This window comes from Diabrotica undecimpunctata, chromosome 2 (genome assembly GCF_040954645.1).
Source record: "Diabrotica undecimpunctata isolate CICGRU chromosome 2, icDiaUnde3, whole genome shotgun sequence".
Lineage (NCBI taxonomy): Eukaryota > Metazoa > Arthropoda > Insecta > Coleoptera > Chrysomelidae > Diabrotica > Diabrotica undecimpunctata.
The window spans coordinates 17,562,349-17,587,941 of record NC_092804.1 but is presented as its reverse complement, the minus strand read 5'-3'; the positions used below and the strand labels follow the sequence as shown (position 1 = coordinate 17,587,941).

The 25,593-nt window shown below is 33.8% G+C and overlaps 1 protein-coding gene across 3 annotated transcripts in view; it reads right to left on the bottom strand.

Moving 5' to 3' along the window:
• The window catches only part of LOC140434270 (uncharacterized), a 37,117-nt gene that overhangs the window by 9,872 nt on the left and 1,652 nt on the right, over positions 1 to 25,593 (bottom strand). For 2 of the 3 annotated variants that reach the window (XM_072522410.1, XM_072522407.1), the window contains exons 2-8: positions 25,043 to 25,306; positions 19,721 to 20,509; positions 15,679 to 15,800; positions 11,938 to 12,088; positions 9,883 to 10,056; positions 5,958 to 6,264; positions 2,169 to 2,451 (exon numbers count right to left, since the gene is read on the bottom strand). In XM_072522410.1, the coding sequence (XP_072378511.1) occupies positions 2,169 to 2,451; positions 5,958 to 6,264; positions 9,883 to 10,056; positions 11,938 to 12,088; positions 15,679 to 15,800; positions 19,721 to 20,509; positions 25,043 to 25,306 (2,090 nt within the window). The remainder of the gene's footprint in view (positions 1 to 2,168; positions 2,452 to 5,957; positions 6,265 to 9,882; positions 10,057 to 11,937; positions 12,089 to 15,678; positions 15,801 to 19,720; positions 20,510 to 25,042; positions 25,307 to 25,593) is intronic. The other variant, XM_072522409.1, reaches the window with a different exon arrangement.

The following is a 25,593-nucleotide window of genomic DNA, read 5'->3' as shown; positions in this document are numbered from 1 at the left end:
ATTAATAATCTTAAATATCCCTATATTTCTACATCTATAATTTCTTAATCCCCTACATCTTTTTTTAGATATAGAAGGGACATTTAATAATGTTACTACCAGCTCTTTGATAGGAGCTATGAGTAGACGAGGCGCACCTGCGGTAATATGCAGATGGATAAGGGCATCCCTGGTGAATAGGACAGTAATATCCACTCTGGGTAAAGCAACCATCAAAGCAAAAGTAGGTGGAGGCTGTCCACAAGGAGGAACTCTGTCCCTTCTACTTTGGGCAACCTTGGTAGATGATCTTCTCAGAAATCTGTCCACAGAAGGCTGTTACTGTCTATAATATGTTGTCAGGGGCAGGTTTGCTCAGGTGGTGTACGAGAGAATGCAAGCAGCCCTAAATATAGTTGACGACTGGTGTAAACAAGAGAGACTGATAGTCAATGCTCAGAAAACACAAATCGTCAATTTCACCAAAAAAACAGCTCTACAAGGCCTAAAACCACCGGTGCTGGGAGGAACAGATATTTCATTTGCCAAAGAAACAAAATACCTTGGAGTATATTTTGATCATAGGCTTACATGGAATACTCACATTCTGAAAACCACACGGTAAGCTACTATGTCCCTGGGCAGATCTAGAAGAATGTGCGGTAAGAATTGGGGACTTAACCCCAAAATGACTCTATTATACACAAGGGTTATTAGACCCATGATAACCTAAGGCTCGGTAACGTGGTGGACAAAGACGCAGCAAGTGGGAACAATAAGGCTGCTAGGTATTACACAAAGGCTAGCATGCCTGTGTATTACGGGGGCCATAAAAACAACTCCTACTGTATCGTTGGAAGTCCTGCTGAATCTACCACCACTTCGTATCTTTATACAGGGCGAAGCCTACGAATCTGTACATCAGTGATGCACAGATTAATCCATAGTAAGCGACATAATATAAGCCAGATGCATAGTGCTGACAACAGAAAGCTAATTGAGGGGCTAAAATCCAATATTGTGATGGGACAAACTATCGATGCAACAGCTACGAAATATAACTTTAACAATAAGTTTACAATTAAGATATCAGGCAGGGAAGACTGGAATAAAGGTATACCCATACAAGCTGCTGCTACCTGGTACACGGATGGCTCAAAAACATCTTAGGGTGTGGAAGCCGGCATAGTAGGGACAAATCAAGGGATATATTTCCCGGTAAGTCTAAGGATGTGAGTTTTCCAGGCGGAAATACCGGCAATCCATCACTACGTGGAAGAAATAGAAAGGCAGGAAAGAACGTTCTGTTCAGTTGCCATCTTCGCAGATAGTCAGGCGGCGCTTAAGGCACTCAATTCTGTAGAGGTCAATTTTAAGCTAGTATGGGATTGTGTGTGTGCCCTAAATAAACTAGGAGACCGTAACAAGGTTACGGTAGCCTGGGTACCGGGGCACAAGGGTCATAAGGGCAATGAAAAAGCAGATGAAATGACCTAACAAGACTCATGAATGCCATTCATTGGACCGGAACCCTTCTGCGGCGTTGCAAAGTCAGTAACAAGAACGGCTACAAGGAAGAGGGTAGCTCACAAATCTCTGGAATGGAGGAGGAATTCACCAGGACAAAAACAGGCGAAACAGTTCATTACAGAACATTCGCCAAAATTTACGACAAAAGAAATAAGCAAAGACAGAAAAACAGTCAAAGCTTCTAAGTCTTCTAACAGGGCACTGTAAGCTGAATAGGCACTTGAAGCTGATGGGATTATCAGATGATGACCTGTGCAGATTCTGTCACCTCGAAGAAGAAACAGCAGAGCACATGTTATGTCAGTGTGACAGTCTGGCAAATGTGCGGTTCTTTACATTAGAAGAAAATCCACCGGCAAATAGCTACATGGATGGTACAGTCTCGAAGCTATTAGACTTTATAAAAAGGGTCAGGCTAGATAATGCTATCTAGGACTAGAGGACCACAATAGATCTGAAAAGGTCGCAGTGGAATAGGCCAAAAAGCCACCTCTCTAAATATATCTATCTAACCCTACATCTTTTATTATCTTGACAAGACGGCAACCCTGTGCGAAATTTTCAATGTCAAAATTGGGTGACCTACAACGTCATTAGGATTTCAGAATTACGGAATTTTCACAATAGAATGAAATTTTTTGAAATATATAAATACTTACTCGAATTTGCCGTTTTCCTGTAAAATTCCAGATCTGACATAAGGTGATTGTAAATAATCATGATCATGTATAAAATATCCTTGATAGTTAAAAAACGTGGGCATCAAACTGGAATTATTCGGGTCCCAGGAGTTTTCATCCTCATCTCTTTTAATTTCATGCTGCGTAAATAACACATTGGATTGATTCGGTTCCTTTGGTTGTTTATTCGTAACTTGTGAATCTTTCGATTCGGGATCAAAATCATAACCTACGGGTTCTATGCGAAACCTTTTTTTCTTGGCTGAAACACAAAGTGTCAATTGAGAAAATTATTTTCTGAACTAAAACGTATATTTGGTAATGATGCTAAAACGGCTACTATTTGATATAATTATGTGTTGGGCTTAAATACAAAATATTTATCTGGTTGTACAACGCGATGCTAGTACCAAAGTTAGCATATTGTTATGAGTGACGATACTCTAATTACGACCGTGGGGTAAGAGTAATTCTAGAAGCCGAATTAACCACTTTGTCAGCAAAGTTCGAGAACTTATTTTTCGAAGTGTTTTTGTAAGCGATACCCATTTTATTGTAGGCGATAATTATTAGTGTATTTATAATTAATAATGAGATATTTTTTATTTAGTAAGCTTTTTTTTAGTGAGTTAAATACAAAGAAGAAAGTAATATTTCTCTGGGTAGTGGCCCAAAGTTAAGCAAAGAGGAGTTGTAAACAAACTCGCAAGAAAAAAAGCTTGGTTTTAAGAGGGGGTTGGTACTAGGAGCACAACTCTGGCGACAAAATCTCTAGTCATGCTGCTGGATCCCCTTTGCATCTTGAAATAAGGGGCATTGCAATCGGGTCAGCGCACATATTGAAATCACATAGGTATTGGAGGCCAGGGATCATATACAGAGATGGCGTTACTAGGGAAGTCACTCCTTGAGATGAGAGATGGGCAATTTCCCAGCTTGGCATGAATATGAGGATATTGTAGATTAAAAGGCAGAGTTCCTTAGGAGACGGATCAATATTGTATACAGATGGTTCTAGGGTGCTGAACACTGCCTGGAGTGATTACGGGGTGGATTGAGTAGCTCTGCGGTTACCACAACAAATACTGCTCAAAGAAACAGTGTACAGCCTCGGAACCGGATTGATACTATGAAGACGACCACGGCAAGAAATAAGGAGAAGCGAAAAACATCCAAAACCCAGATGAGAATTACTACTTGGAATATCAGATAGCTCAACTCAAGTATTACTTACTATTTAAATCGGAATAAGCCACAATTAAAGGTTAAAATACGTTTATTGACGTTTCAATTTCCACTTCGGAAATCGTTCTCAAAATACAAACATTAGTATTAGAAAACGGAAGCATTTGGATATCAAAAAATTGCAAGTTTCAAAAAATAGAAGTACCAGTTTTTAAAACTTTGACACCAACAGAAATAAAAATGTCGTAAAAATCATTAACTCACAAAATATTATCTGAGATGACACCTAAATGTCAAACTAGTAGCTTTAGCTCAAATTCAAGTCAGACAGATACCTGTAGCAATCAAAATAAAAGCCTTAATTGCAAATCTTCAAGAGCAGAACCTAAAGGAGGGACACACTGCAAAGATGAATTACAAAAGAAATCTGCTAAAAGTACAAGGAATTTGTATAAAGTTTGGATGTCCTAATAAAAGGAAAATAATACGTAGGGTTGACAAACATATGTGCGAAAAGTTAAAAGATAGAAAAACAGTTAATAGAAAATTGCCATATGTAATAGATAAAACTTCAGCAGATTCTCATGACGAATTTGAAGTACCAAAATGTTTAGCAGCTGTTAAGAAACAAAAGGGATCCCAAAACAAATCATCAAAAAAATATAAAAAAGAAAAATGTGGCGATTTGGATCCATACAAATCGAAGAAAAATAAGAAAAGTTCGCACGAAAATGATGATAACAGCAAACGTAAATCAGAATCAAATTGTAAAAACAACAGTGAAAGCACTAATGACAGATTTAGAAGAAAATTGTGTGCATTAGAGACAGAAATAAGGGATGCGAAAAGAAATTATAGCGTGTGCAAAAAAAGTCATAATTGCGGCGAAAATGAGCAACAAAGTCAGCAACTAAAAGTATCAGTCGATTTAAAACAAACTAATATTTGTATTTTGATAACGATTTTCGAAGTGGAAATTGAAACGTCAATAAACTTACTTTAACCTTTAATTGTGGCTTATTCTCATTTAAATAGTAATTAATTTAAAATGCCACAAGAAAATAGCTTCAGAACAAAAGTGTATGTCCTTCCTTCAGGAAATTACCAGCTCCCCTAAGCAAGTACAAGGGACCTATGGTCGAACTTTCTCTAATATTATTAAACATTTCCTAAAATTTATGGGAGAACGTATGGTTGATTTAATCTGACGCTTTAAAATCTAACTACCCCCGCGGTGTGAAAGGACGTAAGTTATTTAGAATTTCAATTCTTTACTCGCTGATGGGAATTTGACACGCTTTCTCAAGTTAGCGACAAACAGCTTAAAAATTGAAAAAGCATAACTCAGTAGCGTATCATTAGTATGTTGAAGGAAAATAAATTAAAAATAAGAACTTAAAAGATTAAAAAAATATTCTATGCAGACTTATTTTGAATTAATGAATGGATATGAAAAATGCAAAATAATAAACGGTACACTACAAATAGGCTATAGTATCGTGAATGCAACTTATTGTCAAACAGACTTCGGTCTAATAGTCATCATTTCTACACGGGTGGTGACAACTAAAAACTGATTGATTTTTTCTATCTTAATACATTCATTATTTCCTCCGCTTTCATTTGCTATGTTGCACGTTATGATTCGATCAGCTGTTTATTTTGAATCAGCCAAAGACCTTCTTCAAGTCAATAAATCAAAATTTGTCTTAAAGAAAATCTATTTTTATCCATAGCGTCCTCTTATATCTCATATGTCGCTATACATTCATTTATAACGAAGATGCTGTTTAGTACCCTTTTGGTAATCGGCTTGTTTGTTTTTTCTATATATTTGTTATATTCTCTCCTTTATATATCAACATAGTCAATATACTCTCATGTGATACCTCGTATGTCACTATATGCTCATTAATAACGAAGATAAGGTGTAGTGCCCTTTTGGTAGTCGCCTTATTTGATCTTAATATAATCGTTCTCCCCTTTCCTTTCATTTAACGCATCACACGATCCAATCGGACGCAACGGAGATATGATGTAATGCCGGCGCTGTAGTTTGCATTACGGACACACAAACAGAATAAGCAAATTATATATATATATATATATATATATATATATATATATATATATATATATATATATATATATATATATATATATATATATATTGCTTGTGTATACATTCAACATACTTCTTAAGAACAGTAATTCTTTAACAATAAATTGCATTTATTTACACTGTATAATAGACTTTTATTAGAAGTAAAACGGTACACTACAAATAAGCTGGAGTCTCGTGTTTGCCGCTCCTTATGATATTTGATTAATATATGCACAAAACACTAATTTTTACTTTACAGTCAATACATTTAAAACTCTATCTCCAAATGATCATCCATTGTTTCATTATTTCAAATATTTAACATTTATTTAAGCAAACATGTTAGGTTAGTAATATAAATAACAATAAAGTGTATATGAACAACAACATACATATGAACACATAATTATGATCAAAAATAGACGAGACTTCAAATTGAAACACTTAATTTTATAATAAATAGTTCATAACAGACTTACCTTGCTCGGGCTTTAATGAAACCTCAGGTTTTATTAGACGGCGCTGTACAGGTGAACGTTTCACATTACTTGTTTGCTTGGATACTGAAGATTTATTGACAGGAGTTTGAGATGCCTGACTAACAGATGCAGTTGTCTGACTGTCACTTACAAGTACCACAGGTTGAGATTTTTGATTGATGATATTGCCAACTTTGTCAATTTTTAGTTGATACAAGGTCCCGTTATTTTCTAGGCTAACTGTTGCTTCATCTTTGTTTAGAAAGTAGCCTTGTAGAGATTTTGGATATTTGAGATTTTTTGGAACCTACAAAATATATTAGACATACGTATTTTGTATTAACACATTAACATAACCGGAAAAAGAAAACGCGAAAATTTGCTACGGAGAAGACAAACTGGGGAAGGATTGAGAAAGGTGTCCAGATAACGCCGTACAATATCATAAGTGTCATCTCGATTGGCAATGAATATGGCAAATATCTTTGAGATTAACAAATTAGTTGGTTTCCTGTTGTATGGGTCTACTGTCTTATGTTAGGTGATATTATTTTTTCTTTCTCCCTATACTTCTCTTTCCTTCTAATATTACTTAAGCTAGTTCAAACTCTCAAGAGCATTGACCAAGGAGCTCCTTTTCCCACCTTTTTTGTCAGTAGCAGACCATGCATATCCATAACAACATTAAACAGGTAAGGACTCAGTAAACAGCCCTGATGCAAACCAACCGCCACTGGAAAACTTTCGGTCAACTTTTATTACTGTTCGAGTTATCTATCTTTAAATATTAAGGCATTTGTTAAAAAATGTTACAACCATCCTGTGCCAAACCCCGACTCTGTAAGAAAAATATAGCTCAAAAATATTGACTTACATAATAAAGTATAAGCATAAACAAATAATATTAGATTCGGAACTCACATATTTTAACTAATCAAATAAAGGGCAGATAAAGAGCACAGTTTTTTTATTAAATCTTGCCCAAGTACTTTTGCTACTAGAGCACCTTCAGCGGTATCTGAAATAAGCCAAGAAACGCTTTTTCAACTGAAGGAAAATTAATTAACTTCGAAAAAACTTGTTGATGGTTGGTAAAAAAATTTTTAATATAAAGTTTTAGACCTACCTCGTCAAAATTATAGGCTATCCAACAATTTGATGAATGTCATAAACATTAAAAAATACATTTAAACAACACCAGACAAAGGACAAACAGTTTATTTTTTTTTTAATTTGAAGAAGCTGCATAGTGGGTGACAGCAGGAGAGAGAATGGCTCCTCGTCTTAACGGAAATGTTAAAGTGACATCTGACATATGACAACTTGGGATGGGCAGTCACAATCATGGTGATGTGATCTGCACATTTCAAAATTCTATGAAACTGAACATTGACCAAAAGTCCAACTGACACTACTATTGGAAGTCAACTAATGAAATATGAAATTATATAGATTAAACCTGTCAGTAATAATTTGGGTGTTAGTTTGGGGGCAATTGAAGTGGACATAGAGTGTGAATGTAAAAACTAGACTAAACAATCTATTAGATTGTGGGTAGTTGACTACAATAAAAAGGTCTACCAAGCAAAAATTGAAAACAAAGTGTATAAATGGGGTATAATACCAATAGTTCAGTTAAACCCACAGTCAATGGGAGAACTATAAAATTAAAATGTCAGAGCATTACTCAAGATCAACTGACCAATAGTGGGAGATGTTGAAATATACAACTGTTGTACAAATATTAATTAAAACATGTAATTAATAAACTCTTAATGGATATACTCAGTGTAGGAGGTGTAAACAGTCGAGCTGGGTCCCCTACGAGGTGAAGCTGCAATAAATTAAATTAATACAATTTAAATTAATTTGAGTATAAAGACAGTGGGAGTTTTCATTTGTTTCCCGTGTAATTTAAAAATCTTCCAATAAATCCAACTCCAAGTAGTTTTTCTTTCTATTAATGTCACGTAAAATAGATGAACCAGTATTGATATTAAAATTATGTTTACTGGGTAATAAATGGTGACCCAAAAAAGAAAACCAAAGAGTTTGGTCTTTTCAAATGTTCTGAAATTCTAGTAGATAACTTTCGAATCGTTCTGCCTACATGAGAGACATCACAATCATCACATTTTAATTTATAAATACTTTTGTCAAGAGTGTTCATCCTATCTTTGGTGCTGATTAAAACGGAACCTAAAGTGTGACTTAAAGGAAATTTTGATGTCTTCAATTGTAGAAGTAAAATTTTTGATATTTTTTGGAAATGTTGCTGATATAAGTATAGGAGAAATATCTGATGTTATTTGTGGCATTGGGTTGAAGCAAGCATTGTGATGAATAAGCAAACTTTTCTGCAATTTTAAGTTTAGCTCTATTTAGAAGCTTATGGATGATATTGGGATCATAACCATTATTAAAAGCAATTTGAGTATTAAGTTCTAAATTGAAGTTCTCATTCATCATCATCATAAGTGGTTCGACAATCCGTTGTGGATCTTGGCCTGCTTACAAAGAAGTCGCCACTCCCGTCGATTCCTGGCAACTTCCCTCCATCTTCTAATCCTTAGAATCTGTAGATCTTCTTCCACATCATCAATTCATCTCATTCGTGGTCCTCTGCTTCTTGTGCCCTCTGGTTTTGAAAATGTTAATCTTTTCGTGTATTCGTGATTTGACATCCTAGCAATGTGTCCAGCCCTCTAAGTCTCTGCTTTTTCATTAACGGCCCCAAAAATCTTTTTAAGAATTTTTCTCTCAAAAGAATTCTCATTAGAAAGTTAAAATTTGTAACTGTTGAAAGCAGCCATTTTATGTTGGGTTGGCTGATTAGATGTTTCAAGTATAACATGATCTGTTTGAGTAGGTTTTCTGTAAATATTGTACTCTAGATAATCTTTTTTCAAGATATAGTCATATCCAAGAAGTTCAACTTATTGTCAGATTCTGGTTCCAGTGTAAAAGAGATGTTAGGGTGGAGGTTATTAAGATCATCTAAAATCTGTAAAGCATGATCTTAGGTTCACTGTATGAGAGCTATACAATCATCAATATATCTTGACCAAAAACTATTTTGTTATTGTTGTTGAGAAATTTCTGTTCTAAGGTGTGTAAGAAAATATCAGCTAGTTAGTTGTTTATATATTTTTTGATTAAATTGGAAGAAGTCCTGATCAATCAATAATTTTCCTTCAGTTGAAAAAAAGTTTCTTGGCTTATTTCAGATGCCCCTGAAGATGCTCTAGGAGTGAAAGTACTTAGGCAAGATTTAATAAAAAACTGTGCTCGATATCTGCCTTTCATTTGATTAAAGTTCATTTATTCGAGCATTCAACCATATATCACTTCATATATTTTAGTTCTGTTTGTTTTTGTAAGTAAAAATATTTGAAATTGAAATATCTAAAAATATTAACGTTTTTGCACTTGGACTCATTTGGTTCTAGCCCCCTCAATATAATATAAACCACAATAGCACCAAGAGGTAAAATAGGTAAAAAAAAATTAAAATCCTAAACACACAGGATAAAGAGGACTGCTGGGAGAAATATTGAAAGGACTAGAACAAAATACTAGAGAACTGATAAACAAGTAATTTTTTAATGACCGAATAATATTTTAAGAACATTCAAATATTATTCGGTCATGCAACGGCTGTTTATAATTTGAATATTCGACATATATTTTTTTTTCGTTATCTACTAAATGTACTATAAAAAGAAATGGGGTAATATGATAATGAAAAAATATTTTAAATAAAAAAAAATAAAAATCTGTAAAAGAAAAAAAATAGGGTACTGAAAAAAGGCCGTGAGAACTATATCAATATTTTAAATAAAAAGATAATAAAAATCTGCAATGTATGACAATTTACTTGAAGACATAACATAATTTGCAATGTCTTATTCAAATATTTACCTACCTTACTGACACCTGGGACTGCCTTTCTGATAACTCTAGATCGTGGACTTACTTGCAGACCGATAATTTTTGCTTTATTTGGGGGTTTACTAGTTAAAGGCGCTGCTGTGGTTAATTTGCTGGTATTTGTTATTTCTGGTTGATTTTGTAAATCCATTTGCATTTTTCGTATATCCTGAAAAAAATATATTAAACATTTTTTTTGTGTTAACGTATACTACAGTACCTGGCCTAATTTATTAAGCCAAGCATTAAAAATTTGCATTTTTTTTCAACATTTGAATTCTAAACGGTTTTGACCTGAAATTTAATTGCAGAGGTGAGTGATTTATCCTTTTTTTATTATTTTTTAGATTATAACCATATGCAGTGAAGTTATTGGTATAATTAAGGGTATTATACATTTTAAGATGGGGAAAAACGCTGATCTGTCACCAAAACGAGTAGGCCAGGTATTTGGACTCCTAAAAGCTGAACAAATGTCTCAAAATGAAATAGTCGTAATGGTAGGAGTATCGAGAAGTTCTGTAAGGAATATAAAACAGAAAATTACATCAGGAGTCAGTTTAGATCATCAAGGGCCACAGCGGAAGACATCGTATGACTACTCCTAGGGCTGATCGCAAAATAAGAGATATTTGCCTAGTAAACAGAAAGAAACTACTGCGAATGTTTACCCAGGAGATAAGAGATGAAGGAATTTGTGTTTCAGAAAGAACAGTTCGTCAGAGACTGATCAAGGCTTACTAAAGAGTCTATGGCTATGATAAAGAGTCGTTTCGAATGGGCACAAAAATACAAAAACTGGACAGTGGAAGACTGGAAAAAGGTATATTTGTGTTGTTTTGCTTGAATATCAATATTAAAAACTAAAAAAACATGAGCATTTCTAAAAATTTTGTTGATTTCAGGTCTACTTCTCGGACGAATGCGTTTTTCAAGTTTTGACAGAAAAAAATGAAGTTTGTTCGGAGACGTCCCAACGAGAAATGTCCGGCTGCATTGTGCCCACCATCAAACACCCACCGTCACTCATGGTCTAGTCTGTCCCGACCATCTGTCCCTACGTGGTGAAAAACACGATGAGACAAGACCACTACCGGAAAATCCTCGAGACTAGACTTTTGTCCCAGCTGCAGGAATGGTTTCCTGGAGAAGAGGAACCCATATTTATGCACGATGATGGTGCTCATTTCAACTTATTTAAAAAAAAAAAAATAATAATTATACTTTTTTAATAAATAAAAGTTTTTTGTTAACTTTTTTAATACAGTTTAATTACCTAAGAGTAAATATTCACAAAAAAGAACAAAACAGTATTTTTTTTTCAAATATATTCATAATCATGAGAGAAATAACTTTATATAGTAAATTTTTCCTTTATAAATTATATAGTAAATTTATATATCAAAGGTTGTGATAAAGTTGGTGACTTTTTTAATGAAATTTTGTATTTTCAAAAATTTTAAGACGCTTTTAAGAAAACTCAATTTCTATAAAGATGCTTTATTACTATATTGCATTCTTTATTAATTTTCTAGGTTAATGCCATGTTTGGAAATGCTGGTAGCGATCGGATGAAAAATTTTTATAATATGGCAGTGGACGATACGAGAAGGATGGTCTGGGGCATAGAATCTGAGATGATTAACCATATTTTGCATAACTGGGAGGAATATATACATATATATATATATATATATATATATATATATATATATATATATATATATATATACATATATATATATATACATATATATATATATATATATATATATATATATATATATATATATATATATATATATATATATATATATAAATAATACTGCATATAAATCTAGAAATACAAGCCTGCTTTATGAATTTTAGAAAATGCACTGGTAAACCGAAACTTGTACCTTGGACAGAACAAAAACATGGAACGTCAATGGTTCTAGATGAGTAATATGTCGTCCCCTATGGAGCTACTTACAGAAACGCACTAATTGGTAATTTCTTGTGACAGTGAAATGTCACAAAATGAGACCCTCCAATGAAAAATTGTACTTACCGAAATGGAGCAATTTTGAATCCTTATTAAATCTGGAGTATCTATATATTTATCTCTATCTTCTTCGCTGTACAAAGTGTTAATGATTTTCTGCACAATAGGCGGTTGGTTGACCTCCTCTGGTAGACTCAATGTGTCTTCGTCATCGACTCTAGAAATATACATTAATGTACGACAATATATATATATATATATATATATATATATATATATATATATATTGGACAACAAATCTTATTTATTTATTAGTGCTAATCCAATATTACTATACGTCACCAAACATGTGAAAGTACCATTAAATATCAATGGTTCAAAAATTCTCATGGCTGATCATGCTTTAATTTAAATTTATTCTGCATTTAGAAGACTACAAAAAGTCATTGGAAATAAACGACAAAATATATAAAAAAATATATAATTTATTTTATCGATCACCCAAATCAAAAATATATACGTTCAAAAATACAAAAGTTTATATTACTATTATTATATACTACTATATTACTATTACAAGAAACCCCCCTAATGACTCAATATAGATTATTTATATGTACTATGATGGTCTTCTTCCTTCTTGTATGTAGGCTTTAAAGCCTGTTTCTTCTTCAATATTAGCCTCCTAGTTCGTTCTACTCCTGTTTCCGTTTTTTCACCCATCCATGTATGTCTTCTATATTGCATGCTCTTCAAATGTTTTCGCTTCTCTCCCTATCCAACATACTTTTCCCTGATAATCATCGGAGTATTTTCATCTCTTTTGTAGTCGTCTCGTTTTAGATGTGTCAGGTCTTGTCTCCGCCGTGAATATTAATATAGGTCCAACATAGGCGGGCCCAAACCTGAAAGGAGAAGGGCTCTGCACGGGGTAGTGCAATCTATCGTTCTTTATGCGGCCCCAGTCTGGAGCGGAGGGATAGATATATCATCCTACCGGAGACTTTTAACACGAACAGACAGAACAAGCCTCTTACGCGTAGCAAGCGCCTATATAACTGTTTCTGCAGCAGCATTGTGGTTCATCACCGGTTGCATGCCCTCTCACATCTTGGCATGCGACAGGACCCGTTTATTTCATCGTGCTCGTAATACTGGTGTGCCTGAGAGAGCAAAACGTGAAGAGAGAGTCACATCTACACAGATGTGGCAAGCCGAATGGGACGCAACTGTAGATGAGGCACAGTGGACCAAGTGGCATACCGAACGTAAAGACGTAGCTCGAATATGGACACCGGCGTTTAGATTATTTCCTGTCGCAGGTTCTCAAGGGCCATGGGTGTTTCCGCTTATAGCTCTTCAGGTTCAAGAAAGCGGCTACAAACAGATGCCCTTACTGCGGTTTGGTCGACACTGTGCCACATACACTGTTGGAATGTGTAATATGGAGTAGAGATAGATTAGAATTGGAGAAAAGGAATGGTTTTCGTTTCGATTCCGTGCGTGATATGGTTGCGAGGATGTGTGAGGATGAAGACAGGTGGGCAAGAACCCATGCATTCGTTAGACAGACGCTCCAGTCCAAGGAGACTGAAGAATGACTGTTGTAGTCGAGTAGATTAGTAAGTAATTCAGTCGAGTCGATCCATTTGATTGGTTCACCAGCTAAACACATGGTATAAAGAATAACAGGTATGATACTCCTGAGCGCGAAATTGGGACCAAATCGCGCATTACGTCACAATGAGAGTGATTTTGAATATTCCCCGTAAGGACATTAGCAATCGGAACACAATTAATTTTTAATTCCTTCAGGAGGTTCCATTCAACCATTCAAAACGTGTTTTCTTGGAAATGTGCTTCATAAACTCCAATACGTCTTGCATAAATAAAAAGTCTGACATAGATAAACTGAGCAACATTTATTGTATATATATATATATATATATATATATATATATATTGTTATGGATCAGTTTATCGATCAGAAATAGAATAAAGAGTTTTTTTATTATTTTAATATACCACGGGCATATAAGTTAAAATACAACCCTGTACTTATTTGTAATAGTTAGAATAAGAGAAAACAGTGTTCCGTGAAAGACTGAGTGAATAGTGAAAGGACAATGGAACCCGTATAATTATAAATTTAAGAATAAACTTGTAATTGTATTTTGCGGTGGGCATTTTTCGAAAGTAAATAAGAATTAGATTTAGATATGAGATAACAAGAATTTGGAAACTTATTTCTGTTGAAAAAGGCAAAAGTGTTAATGGTTTCTGAAAAGTAATTTGAGTGAAAGTAGTTTATTTGTTTTAAATATCATGTTGGAAATTTTCTAAATCGAAAATAAGTGGGAAAGATGAATGCTTATGATTGGTTAAAAAGGAATGGTGGGAATGAGAAAGTTGAGAAGGTTTGTCTGGGAGAAATTGAAAGAATTATTATGTTACCGGCAGACCAGAAGAGAAGACGTGTTTTCGTGTAGTCAATCTGAGTACCAGTGTTTTCGTTTGTTAGTGAAAAAGGTGGAAGCTGAGGGCAGATCAAAATCGAGAAGATTAATACCTCTTTTGAGTCTGCATAGTCCACGAGATATAATTGAGAAAGAAAGGAGAATTTGTGAATAAAGAGTACCGGTCAAAAGGGGCTTGGGCTTGAGTTTTCGGAGGAGTAGTTTGCTGGTATGCGGTTTGGATCGATGCTGAGAACGGGAAAGATTTGATGGTAGCCGGACATAATCAATCAAGGAAGGAACTGTGGTTTGATCGAGAGGAGACATCATTGGTGTAAAAAAAATAAAGGTCAGTCAAATAATTTGAATGAAAGAAAACTTTAAGACATTCTAAAGATAAAATCAAATATAAGCATACGAACTAAGATTCCAAGTTTCAAAGAGTTAATTTTTTGTGAATAAATTATATTTTTATATGGTCATTTTTTTTGTAGATATTATTATAAAACAGGTCAATAGATAGTTTGTAATTAAAATTAAATTTAGAGTATAGAAGTTTGTTGGGAAAGATAATTGCCCACAAAAGTTATTTATTAATATTCATCGTATTGCTTATTGAAAATAAATAATAATTTGTGTGCATATTTATGTTGTTTTAATGTTAGTTCCGTTTCCTGTTCTATCCCGATTATGAGCAACTAGGAGATACTGAACCCACTAGAAGAGATATATAAAGTAAACTGATTAAAGTAAAATTAAGAAGGCACCCTGAGAATTTTTAATAGTAATTGATTTGTATGACTCTGCATAAATTAGTGAATTAATTAATTAAATAATTGGATTAATTAAATTAGTGTTAATTAATAATAAAACATCATAAAGCAGATCACAACAATATATTTCATACTCCTAAGGGATAAGGGTGGTTCACAAATTTTTAAATTTTTTAGACTAAACTTTTTTGAAAATATTAAAATCGCAAAAAGTCAAATCACAATTATTAAATAATGTTCATTTTTACGTTCATCACAATCGACTGTGGCTTATCTCCATATATAAACATACTATTTAACTTAAAAATGACACAAAAAAAAAACAGTTTTAGAACCGTTTTGAGATGTTAATGTGTTTTATTCAGATTTATCCAGATTTTTATACCGATGCTTTTTTTCTTAAACCTTGATTATTTCAGAAATATTTTGATTATTTCTGCAAAATGTTGAGTTTTATAGAAGTGCTAATTTCAACCTTTCTATTATAGCCTTAACTTAATCGGTGAGGTCTTGGTGATAAAAAACGCCCAGTAAAGATTGTGTACGGAAAATATAAGATAATAGACTCTTATACTTACGCAATATCCACTGGTCCTTCTTTAATCGGTTTAGGTCCATTACTGGTGTCATCAACTAGAGGTGGATTATTTTTAAGTAACTCCGATAATGATTTAAATTCTGGTTGTGTAGCAGGTACATTCTATACAATATTACAAATAAAAAGATATAAATAATGTATACTAAACAGACTAGGTGAAAATTAAATCATAGTGCCATATTAAAGTGATATTTTCAAAAGTTTGCTGGACATTTGACAACACTACTTTTAGACCATGGAATTAACGATTTTCCCACGACACTCGTTATAATAATATACAGTGGTACTTGGATATTACAGCCTCGGTAGTTATTTTCGCTACTTTCAAATTGTGTTCGGCTCGTTTTGTTTTAGATTTTAATTTAGTAATTAACTTTTTATTTTTTAATATGGTAAGTTGTAGTACTAAAAAGAAGCCTTTGCCTATTAAAGATAAAGTGCGTGTTATAAGAGCATTTGAAAGTGGTCGAAAAATTGCTGATGTATGTCGGCAATTTGGACTTGTTAATTCGACTGTCGGCTCAATCTTAAAGCACAAGGACAACATTTTAAAAGCCTTTAATGTTAAAAAGATTAGGAAGTGCATTCGTGGTAATGTAGATTCAGCTCTACTCAAATGGTTCAAACAGTGTCGCAGTTCTGATATTCCTGTGTTCGGGCCACTTTTAAAGGAGAAAGCGGAGAGTTCGGAAAACTGTTTGGTAAAGATTTCACAGGCTCTAACGGCTGGCTAGATCGGTTTAAAGCCCGGCACTCAATTTCTTTCGCGCAAATTGTTGGAAAGGCAAAATGTGTGGACGAGAACGTGACAGGTGATTTGTTACAAAACACATGGTCACAACTAAGTAACCATACAAGGATGAAGATATCTTCAATGGCGATGAAACTGGTGTCTTTTACAAATTAGCGCTAGACAAAACTTTAAATTTCAAAAATCAAAAATGTGTCGGTGTAAAGCTTTCAAAACAAAGAGTCACGGCTTTTGTTTGTGCAAACATTACGGGTACAGAGAAAAGAAAGTTTTTGGTTATGGGAAAAGTTTACATCCTAGATGTTTCAAAAACATAAAAACACTGCCTGTAAACTACACAGCCAACAAAAAAGCGTGGATGACTTCTGTTATTTTTGAAGAAGAATTGGGAAAGTGGGACAAGGAACTCTCTTCAAAAAAAAAAAAAAAAAAAAATTCTTCTCTTAGTTGACAACTGTGCCAAGCTTAATTGGACCAATATCAACCTAGTTTCCTTACCAGCCAATTGCACGAGTGTCTTGCAGCCTATGGACCAAGGAGTCATATGAAGTTTAAAGTACCATTATCTGAAACAGCTTTTGAAACGGATGATTTTTTGTATGAACAATGGGGAACCCGTGAACATTGCCATCCTTGATGCAGTTCAGTTTTTAAACAATGCGTGGAGTGCGGTTATGTCAGTGACAATTTTTTAGTGCTTTCGTCTAAGTAGTTTCTTCCAATGTTCAGGATGTTAACGAGGATGACTCCTACATTTCAGTAGACGATCAGGTAGAAACATTTCAAGTTTTAAGTGATAAAAATATTGTGGAACAAGTGCAAAATGTGGAAATGGATGTTGATGAAGATAATCGAGAAGACGGCGTTTATTGCCCTACAATCCAAGAAGCAATGAGAGCTGCTGAGACCATATTCAGGTTTACCAGTTCAGGGAGACATCCACAACTAACAAAGAAGCAGCTCAGATTATTAAGGACACTACAGAAAAACTTTATTTTTCGGAAAGGGTTATGCAGAAAAAAATAACTGACTTTCTTCAGCATTAGAGATTTTTTCATAAAAAATGTAAGTTCCATATACATGATATGTTTTATTTCTTAATTTTTTTATCCTAAATGCAGCTGTAATAATAAATAATGCTGTAATAAAATTTTGCCTCGTTAAAATTTCATTTTTTTCTACCTCTTTTATAACGTTACTCTGATATAGCGTCATTTTTTTACTGGATCCTTTAATGGCTCTATAACCAAGTTCCAGTATATATATATATATATATATATATATATATATATATATATATATATATATATATATATATACAGTATACTCCCTCTATAACGAACACGGTTATTACGAGGTTTCGCTTATAACGAGGTACATTAGATGTCCCGTGAAATTTCTATTGAACTATAACCCTCTATAGCGAGTTAAATTTGCTTATAACGAGATAAAATAAGATTGAAAAACGTGTTTTTTACGTTTTGGCCCGGCTGTAACTATAAATAAATACCCTTTTTAAGTGCGGGCCGCCCGCAATAAACTTCTTACAATTTATGATTCTTAGTCGGAAATGTAAAATTTATGATTCACAAGTGTCATTGTATTGGGTTGACCATTCACACCTAATAATATGGCTCCTAATAGACAAGAGGTATTTGTGGAAAGTGTTTTAAAGGTTGTCAGAAACTTTATCCAATGACAAAACGCAAATGAAGAAGCATAAAACTGTTTCACATCTTTAGAAAATATGATAGATAGAATACTGGACAATTTAAAGCAGTCAAAAATGACAAAATAACTTTATACGCTTTATACATATTTACAGAATACAGATTTTTTGTTTTAACGTATATCATTGACAGTAAAAGTAAACAACTCTTTTTTTGTTTTAGTGCATTTCATTGACAATAAAAGTAAACAACTTTGTTTTAAAAACGCCATTCAAACAATATTTATTAGCATCTTATATTGCTCCGAATGGCTTCAGTATAGAAAGTTAATGTTTTAGAAAACTACATATTCATATGTATGCACAGTATTATTGTTGATGGATATAACGAGATCCGCTTATAACGAGGTAATTAGTCTGCCATTTAAGTTCTCGTTATAGAGGGAGTCTACTGTATATATATATATATATATATATATATATATATATATATAATATATGTTCAGATAAATTTCCGCGGTCGGGTAAACGAAAATTACTAAGTTCTCGGGAAAATCCATGTTGAGAATTTAAAAGTCGACGTTTCGGCACCCATTTCGGAGCCATGGGTCTCAATCTGCCTACTCCCCTCACTCGTGACTTACCAGTATCTTGTTCTGTATAAATACAAGAACCGTCAAACGGCACTGAGGTCTCAATCTGCCTACTACTCAGTGTCGAGTGACGACCGGTCTGATCCTGTGTAGCTGCTTTTATACTCTCACTATGCGCAGAAATGGTCTTAAGGCGGGGGATCGCTGAAGCAGCGGTTGCCATGTTGCCAGCAGTCTTTTAGCGCCATCGCGCGTGTTTAAGCTGTTAGGGCGTTTTTCATTTTCGATGACTTTAATGACGAATAATTCTCGATTCTAAGGAGCGGATAGGAGCGATGGTTTTTGCGTTTTCGAAATCTATTGAGTGACCTGTCTGAATATGATGTTGGGCTAGGGCTGAAGTAGTATCGGAATGTTTGACAGATATACAATGTTCGTAAATACGGTTGTGGATTCGTCACTTTGTGTGTTCTATGTATTTACGTGGGCAACTGGAACAAGGTATCTCGTAGACACCATGGTCTTCATTGGGGATTTGGTCTTTTACGGATCTGACAAGATTGAACAACTTGGAGTGAGTAGTCACTCCAAGTATGTTTTTGATGTTTAGAGGGTTAAGAGTTCTACTGATCTTGTCAGTGACACCTTTGACAAAAGGTAGAAACATTTTGGGTTGATCATGCGGCAAGGTGTCTTTTTTGGATGGAATGGGGTTTAGATGTTTTCGTCGCAAATGCATCGTCAGTGCATACAACCAACATTATCGCCAAATGTATCAAAGGCAGTTGTTAAATACCTGTATCAAAGAGTGTCACGAAAAAGACTTTTTATTTGCCAATGTTTCTAGTCTATTTTTCCAATTTTATTTAATCTATGTATATAGCTCTATTGATATTGAGAGTTATTGATTAAGCTCGTGTCACACAGAGATGTGATACAATGTTTAATACTTTTGGGATAAACCTCGTAATTTATACATAAAATTAAAAAATTAAAGAGTATACTTTACCTTATTTTCTGTATTTGCCTTACAGTATGTTCTTAGGTGTTCTTTGGCTAATAAATTATTTATATTCACAGGTCTTAAATACGCTATGGGTTTGGATGATGATGTTTGGTTTATTTCAGATGTGGATGATGATGTTTGGTTTATTTCAGACGTGGATGGTGGAGTTGCTTTATTTAAGGCATTCTCAGTATCCTTTTGTGAAGCTTCTTGGTTAACTTTTTTTGGAATTTTCTCATCATCTATTTTTTGCTCGCCACTTAGTTGAGAATCTTTCTTTTCATTCTTCCCGTTCTCTTCATTTAGAGTGAAAACATTTGCGATTTTACATAATTCCTTTTCCGTAGAAATGGCCCTGTTTTTCTCAGCTTCAACTTCGTCTCTCTCTAAGGCATTTCCATAAAAATCAAAGTAATGACCATTTTGATCCTTCAAATAACCTGTATCTTCACATATACCTAAAACATTTTCTTCTGTGTTTGATGTTGACATTTGTTTCTGTGCTTGTGGTTGTTGCCGGGTTACACTTTCTTGGTCAAAATCATCTTTTTCTTCTTTTATCTGTACTAATTGACCTTCTTTGCCTACTGGTATCAGCATCGGTGGTGAACTATTTATAATGGGTTGAATATTAAAAAAAGTTCCCTTATTATCTGTCACTAAAATATTATCTTCAATCTGTGAAAGTAGCTGCACCTGCAATGGTTGTATTGAGTTAGATACTACAAGACTCTTGTTTGGTTCTACCGCTGGTTGGTCTGTCCAATTACCAAGTTTTTTCACAGTGTTTAACTGAAATTACGATATTAATTATATTATATGTACATATGTTTCAGCAGCACATATTAGGAATGTCCAAAATTAAAGCAAATGTGATCGAAAAAAAAAATATATCAAAATCAGCTAAAAAATTAATGTCAAGGAAAAGGAGTTGACAACAAAACAATTCTTTATTTGTTGGAGAATTGGTGCAAAACGTCATGAAGCTCAGAAATACGCATGCTCGAAGAAAAATGGATTCTGAAAGCATGGACTGTTTTAATTTCACACTGAAATGCGTGACATGGTCGGATCTACTGAAATGTATTGTAAAGTACAGCTCACATGAACTGCAAAATTTTATGTTCAAATTCTGCATTAGATATATGATGTGGATAGATTAAGTAAGTAATTAAATACGATTATATATAAATTTTAAATATTTCATTACAAAACCTATTATTAAGACAGGTTATTTTTAATATGAGTAACCCGCTATTTACACTTGAAGATATGATTTAATTTTTGTGCAAAGAAAAAAATTAATCTTAATAATAATGTATATTTAAAACATATACAATGTGTTTAACTATGTACAGTACTTGGCCAAATTATTAGGCTAACCATTGAAAATTTGCATTTTTTAGAATTAATAATTTTTATCAACGGGAATGTTACTTTTTTTTCGCATAGCAGCATTTAATATTCGCTCCGTGCAGCTTTATTAAGTATCGCCCTCTATTGGTTATTATATCATCACCATAAGGTTTCAATCATTAAAAACATTTATAAATCTGCAGTAATAAAAACAAAAATTTGTAATTAATCGTAAATATTGTCTGTATATTAATTATTTAGATATAAATAACATCATCTTAGTATTTTTAACATTATATTACTATTTTAACGCTGGTAACACTGACCTATCCACCACTTCTAGCCAACATTGCGTCCTGTCAAGTACAGCACGACCGGATTCACTTTGTATTTGAGATGCGCGAAAGAGAATGGCAACAGTGTAACTCTAAGCGAGTCAGGAAAAGAATGTACACTCCGTGCAGGTATTTTACTTAGCGAGACGGTTGGGCCGTTTGGCCTAAGACTGATCGTTCTGGGTTTACCGAGCGTCAGCACCATTTCGCATCCAAATCTCAAATACAAAGTGAATCCGGTCGTGCTGTAGTGTGCATTTTATAACCACAAATACTGTGTGTGGATATTGAGTTTAAACCAGTTTTGACCTGAAATTTTATTGCAGAGGTGAGTGATTTATCTTTTTTTTTATTATTTTTTAGATTATAAACATATTTAGTGAAGTTATTGGTATGATTAAGGATATTATACATTTTTAGATGGGGAAAAACGCTGATCTGTCATCAAAACGAGTAGGTCAGATATATGGACTCCTAAAAGCTGACCAAATGTCTTAAAATGAAATAGTCGCAATGGTAGGAGTATCATGAAGTTTCGTAAGGAATATAAAACAGAAAATTGCGTTCGAATTCAGTTTGGGTCTAAAGCCTAAGGGTCACAGTGCAAGACATTGTGTGACTACTCCTAGGACTGATCGCAAAATAAGAGATATTTGTCTAGAAAACAAAAAAAAAACCCACTGCGTATGCTTACCCAGGGGATAAAAGATTAAAGAATTTGCGTTTCAGAAAGAACATTTCATCGGAGACTTATTAAAAACAAGCTGCTTGCTAGGACATCAGTTCGAAAGCCAAGGCTCATTCCGGCTCTGATGAAGAAACGTTATGAATGGGTACAAAAATACAAAAACTGGACAGTGGAAGACTAGTAAAAGGTCTTGCTTGAATATCAATATAAAAATTAGTAAAACATGAGCATTTGTTGAATTCAGGTCTGCTTATCGGACGAATCCGTTTTTCAATCAAGTTTTGACAGAAAAAACAAAGTTTGCTTGTAGACGTCCTGACGAGAAATAAAATCCAGCATGCAATTGTGTCTACCATCAAACACTCACCGTCACTCATGGTCTGCTTTGTGGTATCCGACAAAAGTACAGGCTGTCTCTACGTGGTAGAAAACACGATGAGACAAGACCAGTAACGGAAAGTACTCGAGACAAGACATTTGCCACAGCTGCAGGAATGGTTTTCTGCTTATTTAAAACAAAAAAAAATGAAGTTCTTGACTGGCCAGACAACTCGCCTGATACATATGAAAGCTATTGAAAAGAGAGTTGCTTAAACAGCTCATATATGAATGGAATCATAATCCACACCTCCAGTAAACAATTCAGCCCTGTATTGAGAGCATACGTCGACTTGTTCAAGCCCTTCTAGCAGCCAAAATTGGTCATACAAAATATTGAACTTCACTACTTTGTAAAAATTATACTTTTTTAATATATAAATGCTTTTACTTAATTTTTGAAACAGTTTTATTACCTAAGAATTAATATTCACAAAAAAAAGAACAAAACCGTAATTTTTTCAAATGTATTCATAATCATAAGAGAACTAACTTCAAATAAGTACTCATAGTAAATTTTTCCTTGCTTGGCCTAATAATTTGGTAGCCAGGTACTGTACATTGCACAAATTTTGATTATAAATAAACCTTTAAAGAACAGGAAAAAAAGGATTTTGATTTTAAATTCAGCAAAATGTATTTGCATTTGTAGGTCGTTGTTGTTGTCAACGCTATTAGACAGTTCTGTTGCAGACTCGCTTCCGTCTTGCTTAATCCATCTTAATTTATATCTAATACATTCAATCACTTCATCTCTAATGAATTCTTGGCTGAAATACTCTTTTTTCAACATGCCTGCAAGTATTTACCCATATCTCTGGCATAGTTCCATTTAGCCTGGTGTTTGACCTCTATTTATAAGTGATGTTTCTTACCCCTTCATTTTTTAAAGTGGCCCATATTTTTTCAATTGGGTTAAGTTCCGGATGATATGGTGTTACACATAAAACCGTGTGTCCATACACTGCTAGTTATTGGTTTATTGGCTTATTGTGTAGCTCCAGTTTTGTTTCACTTTACCCGAAAAATTAATTCCTTTCTGTCAAAAATTTTTCTCACAACATCTTCTTTCCATCATGTCAAATTGATAGAAAGGTTTCCACGGAATATCTTAAGTATTTAACAGGATAAAATCGAATAATATTTAACGAATATCATAAGTATTTAACAGGATAAAATTACTGGCAACGAAAAAAGAATAAAACATTAATTGAAATATTTTTCAATTTCGTACATAAATTCAATGATTTATTGATTTATTTTGAAATAACCCTGATAAAAATAACAACAAAATACCTTGAAATGCAGTAAAAACATAACCTTAAAATATGAACATTCATAGTAAATATCTTAATACTTTAATATTCTTACCTCACAAACTCATGAAACAAATAATACCAATCACACAGAATGAATGTTCATAACCAAACGTCCTTATTTATTCTTCAAACAATTAAAAAAAGCAATACTTCCAACTTCTTATGGGACAAATACACACACGTTAGAAATGTTTGGAAAGGTTTTTAAAACCCCCGCCCATTGTGATGTCAGACTTAGGCAGTCCATTGTTTGTAGGTCTTCCTTACATGCTTCTAGCCACTTTTTTCATGGTCGTCCTCTTCTCATCTTTCCTTTCCCTCTCAGCAGCGAGACCTCTGCCCACCTATTGTCTCCCATTCTCGCAAGAGGACCTAACCATTCAAGTCTTTTTGTCCTGACGATCTAGCTAATTTCTGGTTTCCTATTCAACTCTTCAATCTCTGCATTTGTTCGCCTCCTCCAAATGTCTTCATAGTCTTTTACTCCTTTGAATATATTTCTTAAAACACCCCTTTCCCAGATGTTCAGCATATTTTCTTGATTTTTGTTCATAACCCACGTTTCGGCAGGTTGCTGTTCGGTATAGCCTCAATTTTGCTTCTCTGTAGATGTTTTTTGCTTTTAGTAGTTTGTTTAGGGCTCTGATCGTCTTTCTTCCCCGTTACTTGTTAGGGTTATTCCTAGATACTCAAACTCTGTCACCTTTTTGAAACAATACTGTTTACTCTTGTTGTTTGTGGTAGTCCTCAGTTGTGTGTCTGTCCCATTTCCATATACTTTGTTTTTTGCTCATTAATAAACAGTCCATACTGTTTAGCCTTCGCTTTAAAGAGTTTAAAAAACCTCAGCAGATCCTCTTTAGTTCTTGCAATTAACACTACACATCCGCAAAGGCCATGGCCTGACTTCTCTTGTCATAAATCATACCTTTCATTCATATTCCTCTCTCTCTCTCTCTCTCTCTCTTTCACTCTCATTCCCTCTCTCACTCTCTTTCTGTCTCTCCCTCTTTCTTTCTTTCTCTCTCTCTTTCTTTCTTTCTCTCTTTCTCACTCTCTTTCTGTCTCTCCCTCTTTCTTTCTTTCTCTCTCTCTCTCTCTCATTATCGCCTCTAGCAAAACATTAAAGATAATTGAAGAGTGAATTAGGTTCATGAGATTTGGTAAGTAGTTTAATGTTTTAACGAACTTCTAGATTTAGAAATAAATTTCTGATACATTCCTTAAAGACAAAATTTTAAATACTTACTGGCTTTCCGGAACTAGTTGCTCCTTCATTGGAATCATCATTCCAGTCTGATAAAATAATATCTGCAGTTTTTTTCATTGTGTTCATTTTTATCTGTTTAATAACAGAACTAAGTTCTACAACCTGATAAGCAAGTTTTTGGTTTTGTAAGTAATTACAAATAAGAGTTTCAGTCTCTATGCATTTGTTTTTGAACTTATAGGAGGTTATTAAACTCTCTTTGCACATAGCACATATTTCAGGACCATTAGATAATCCCAAATACTAAAAAAATAATCTTATTAAGGGTAAGTAGAAAAAAGTGTGTTACAATATAATATTTTATGTCTTCAATTCTATCTAGTATAACTGAGCGATCTAGTGCAAGACTTCATTATTTACCAAACAACATTTTTGATATTACTATGTACTTCAAAATTTATTATAAAACCTCATTTGCCTGTGTGTCTATTTTAAGTAGATTAAAAAGTTCCCCGAATATAGAAATCATGTAAAATGTGTTAACATAGAAACTAACTAAGGTGGAGTGAGCCACTATGACACAGTTAAAG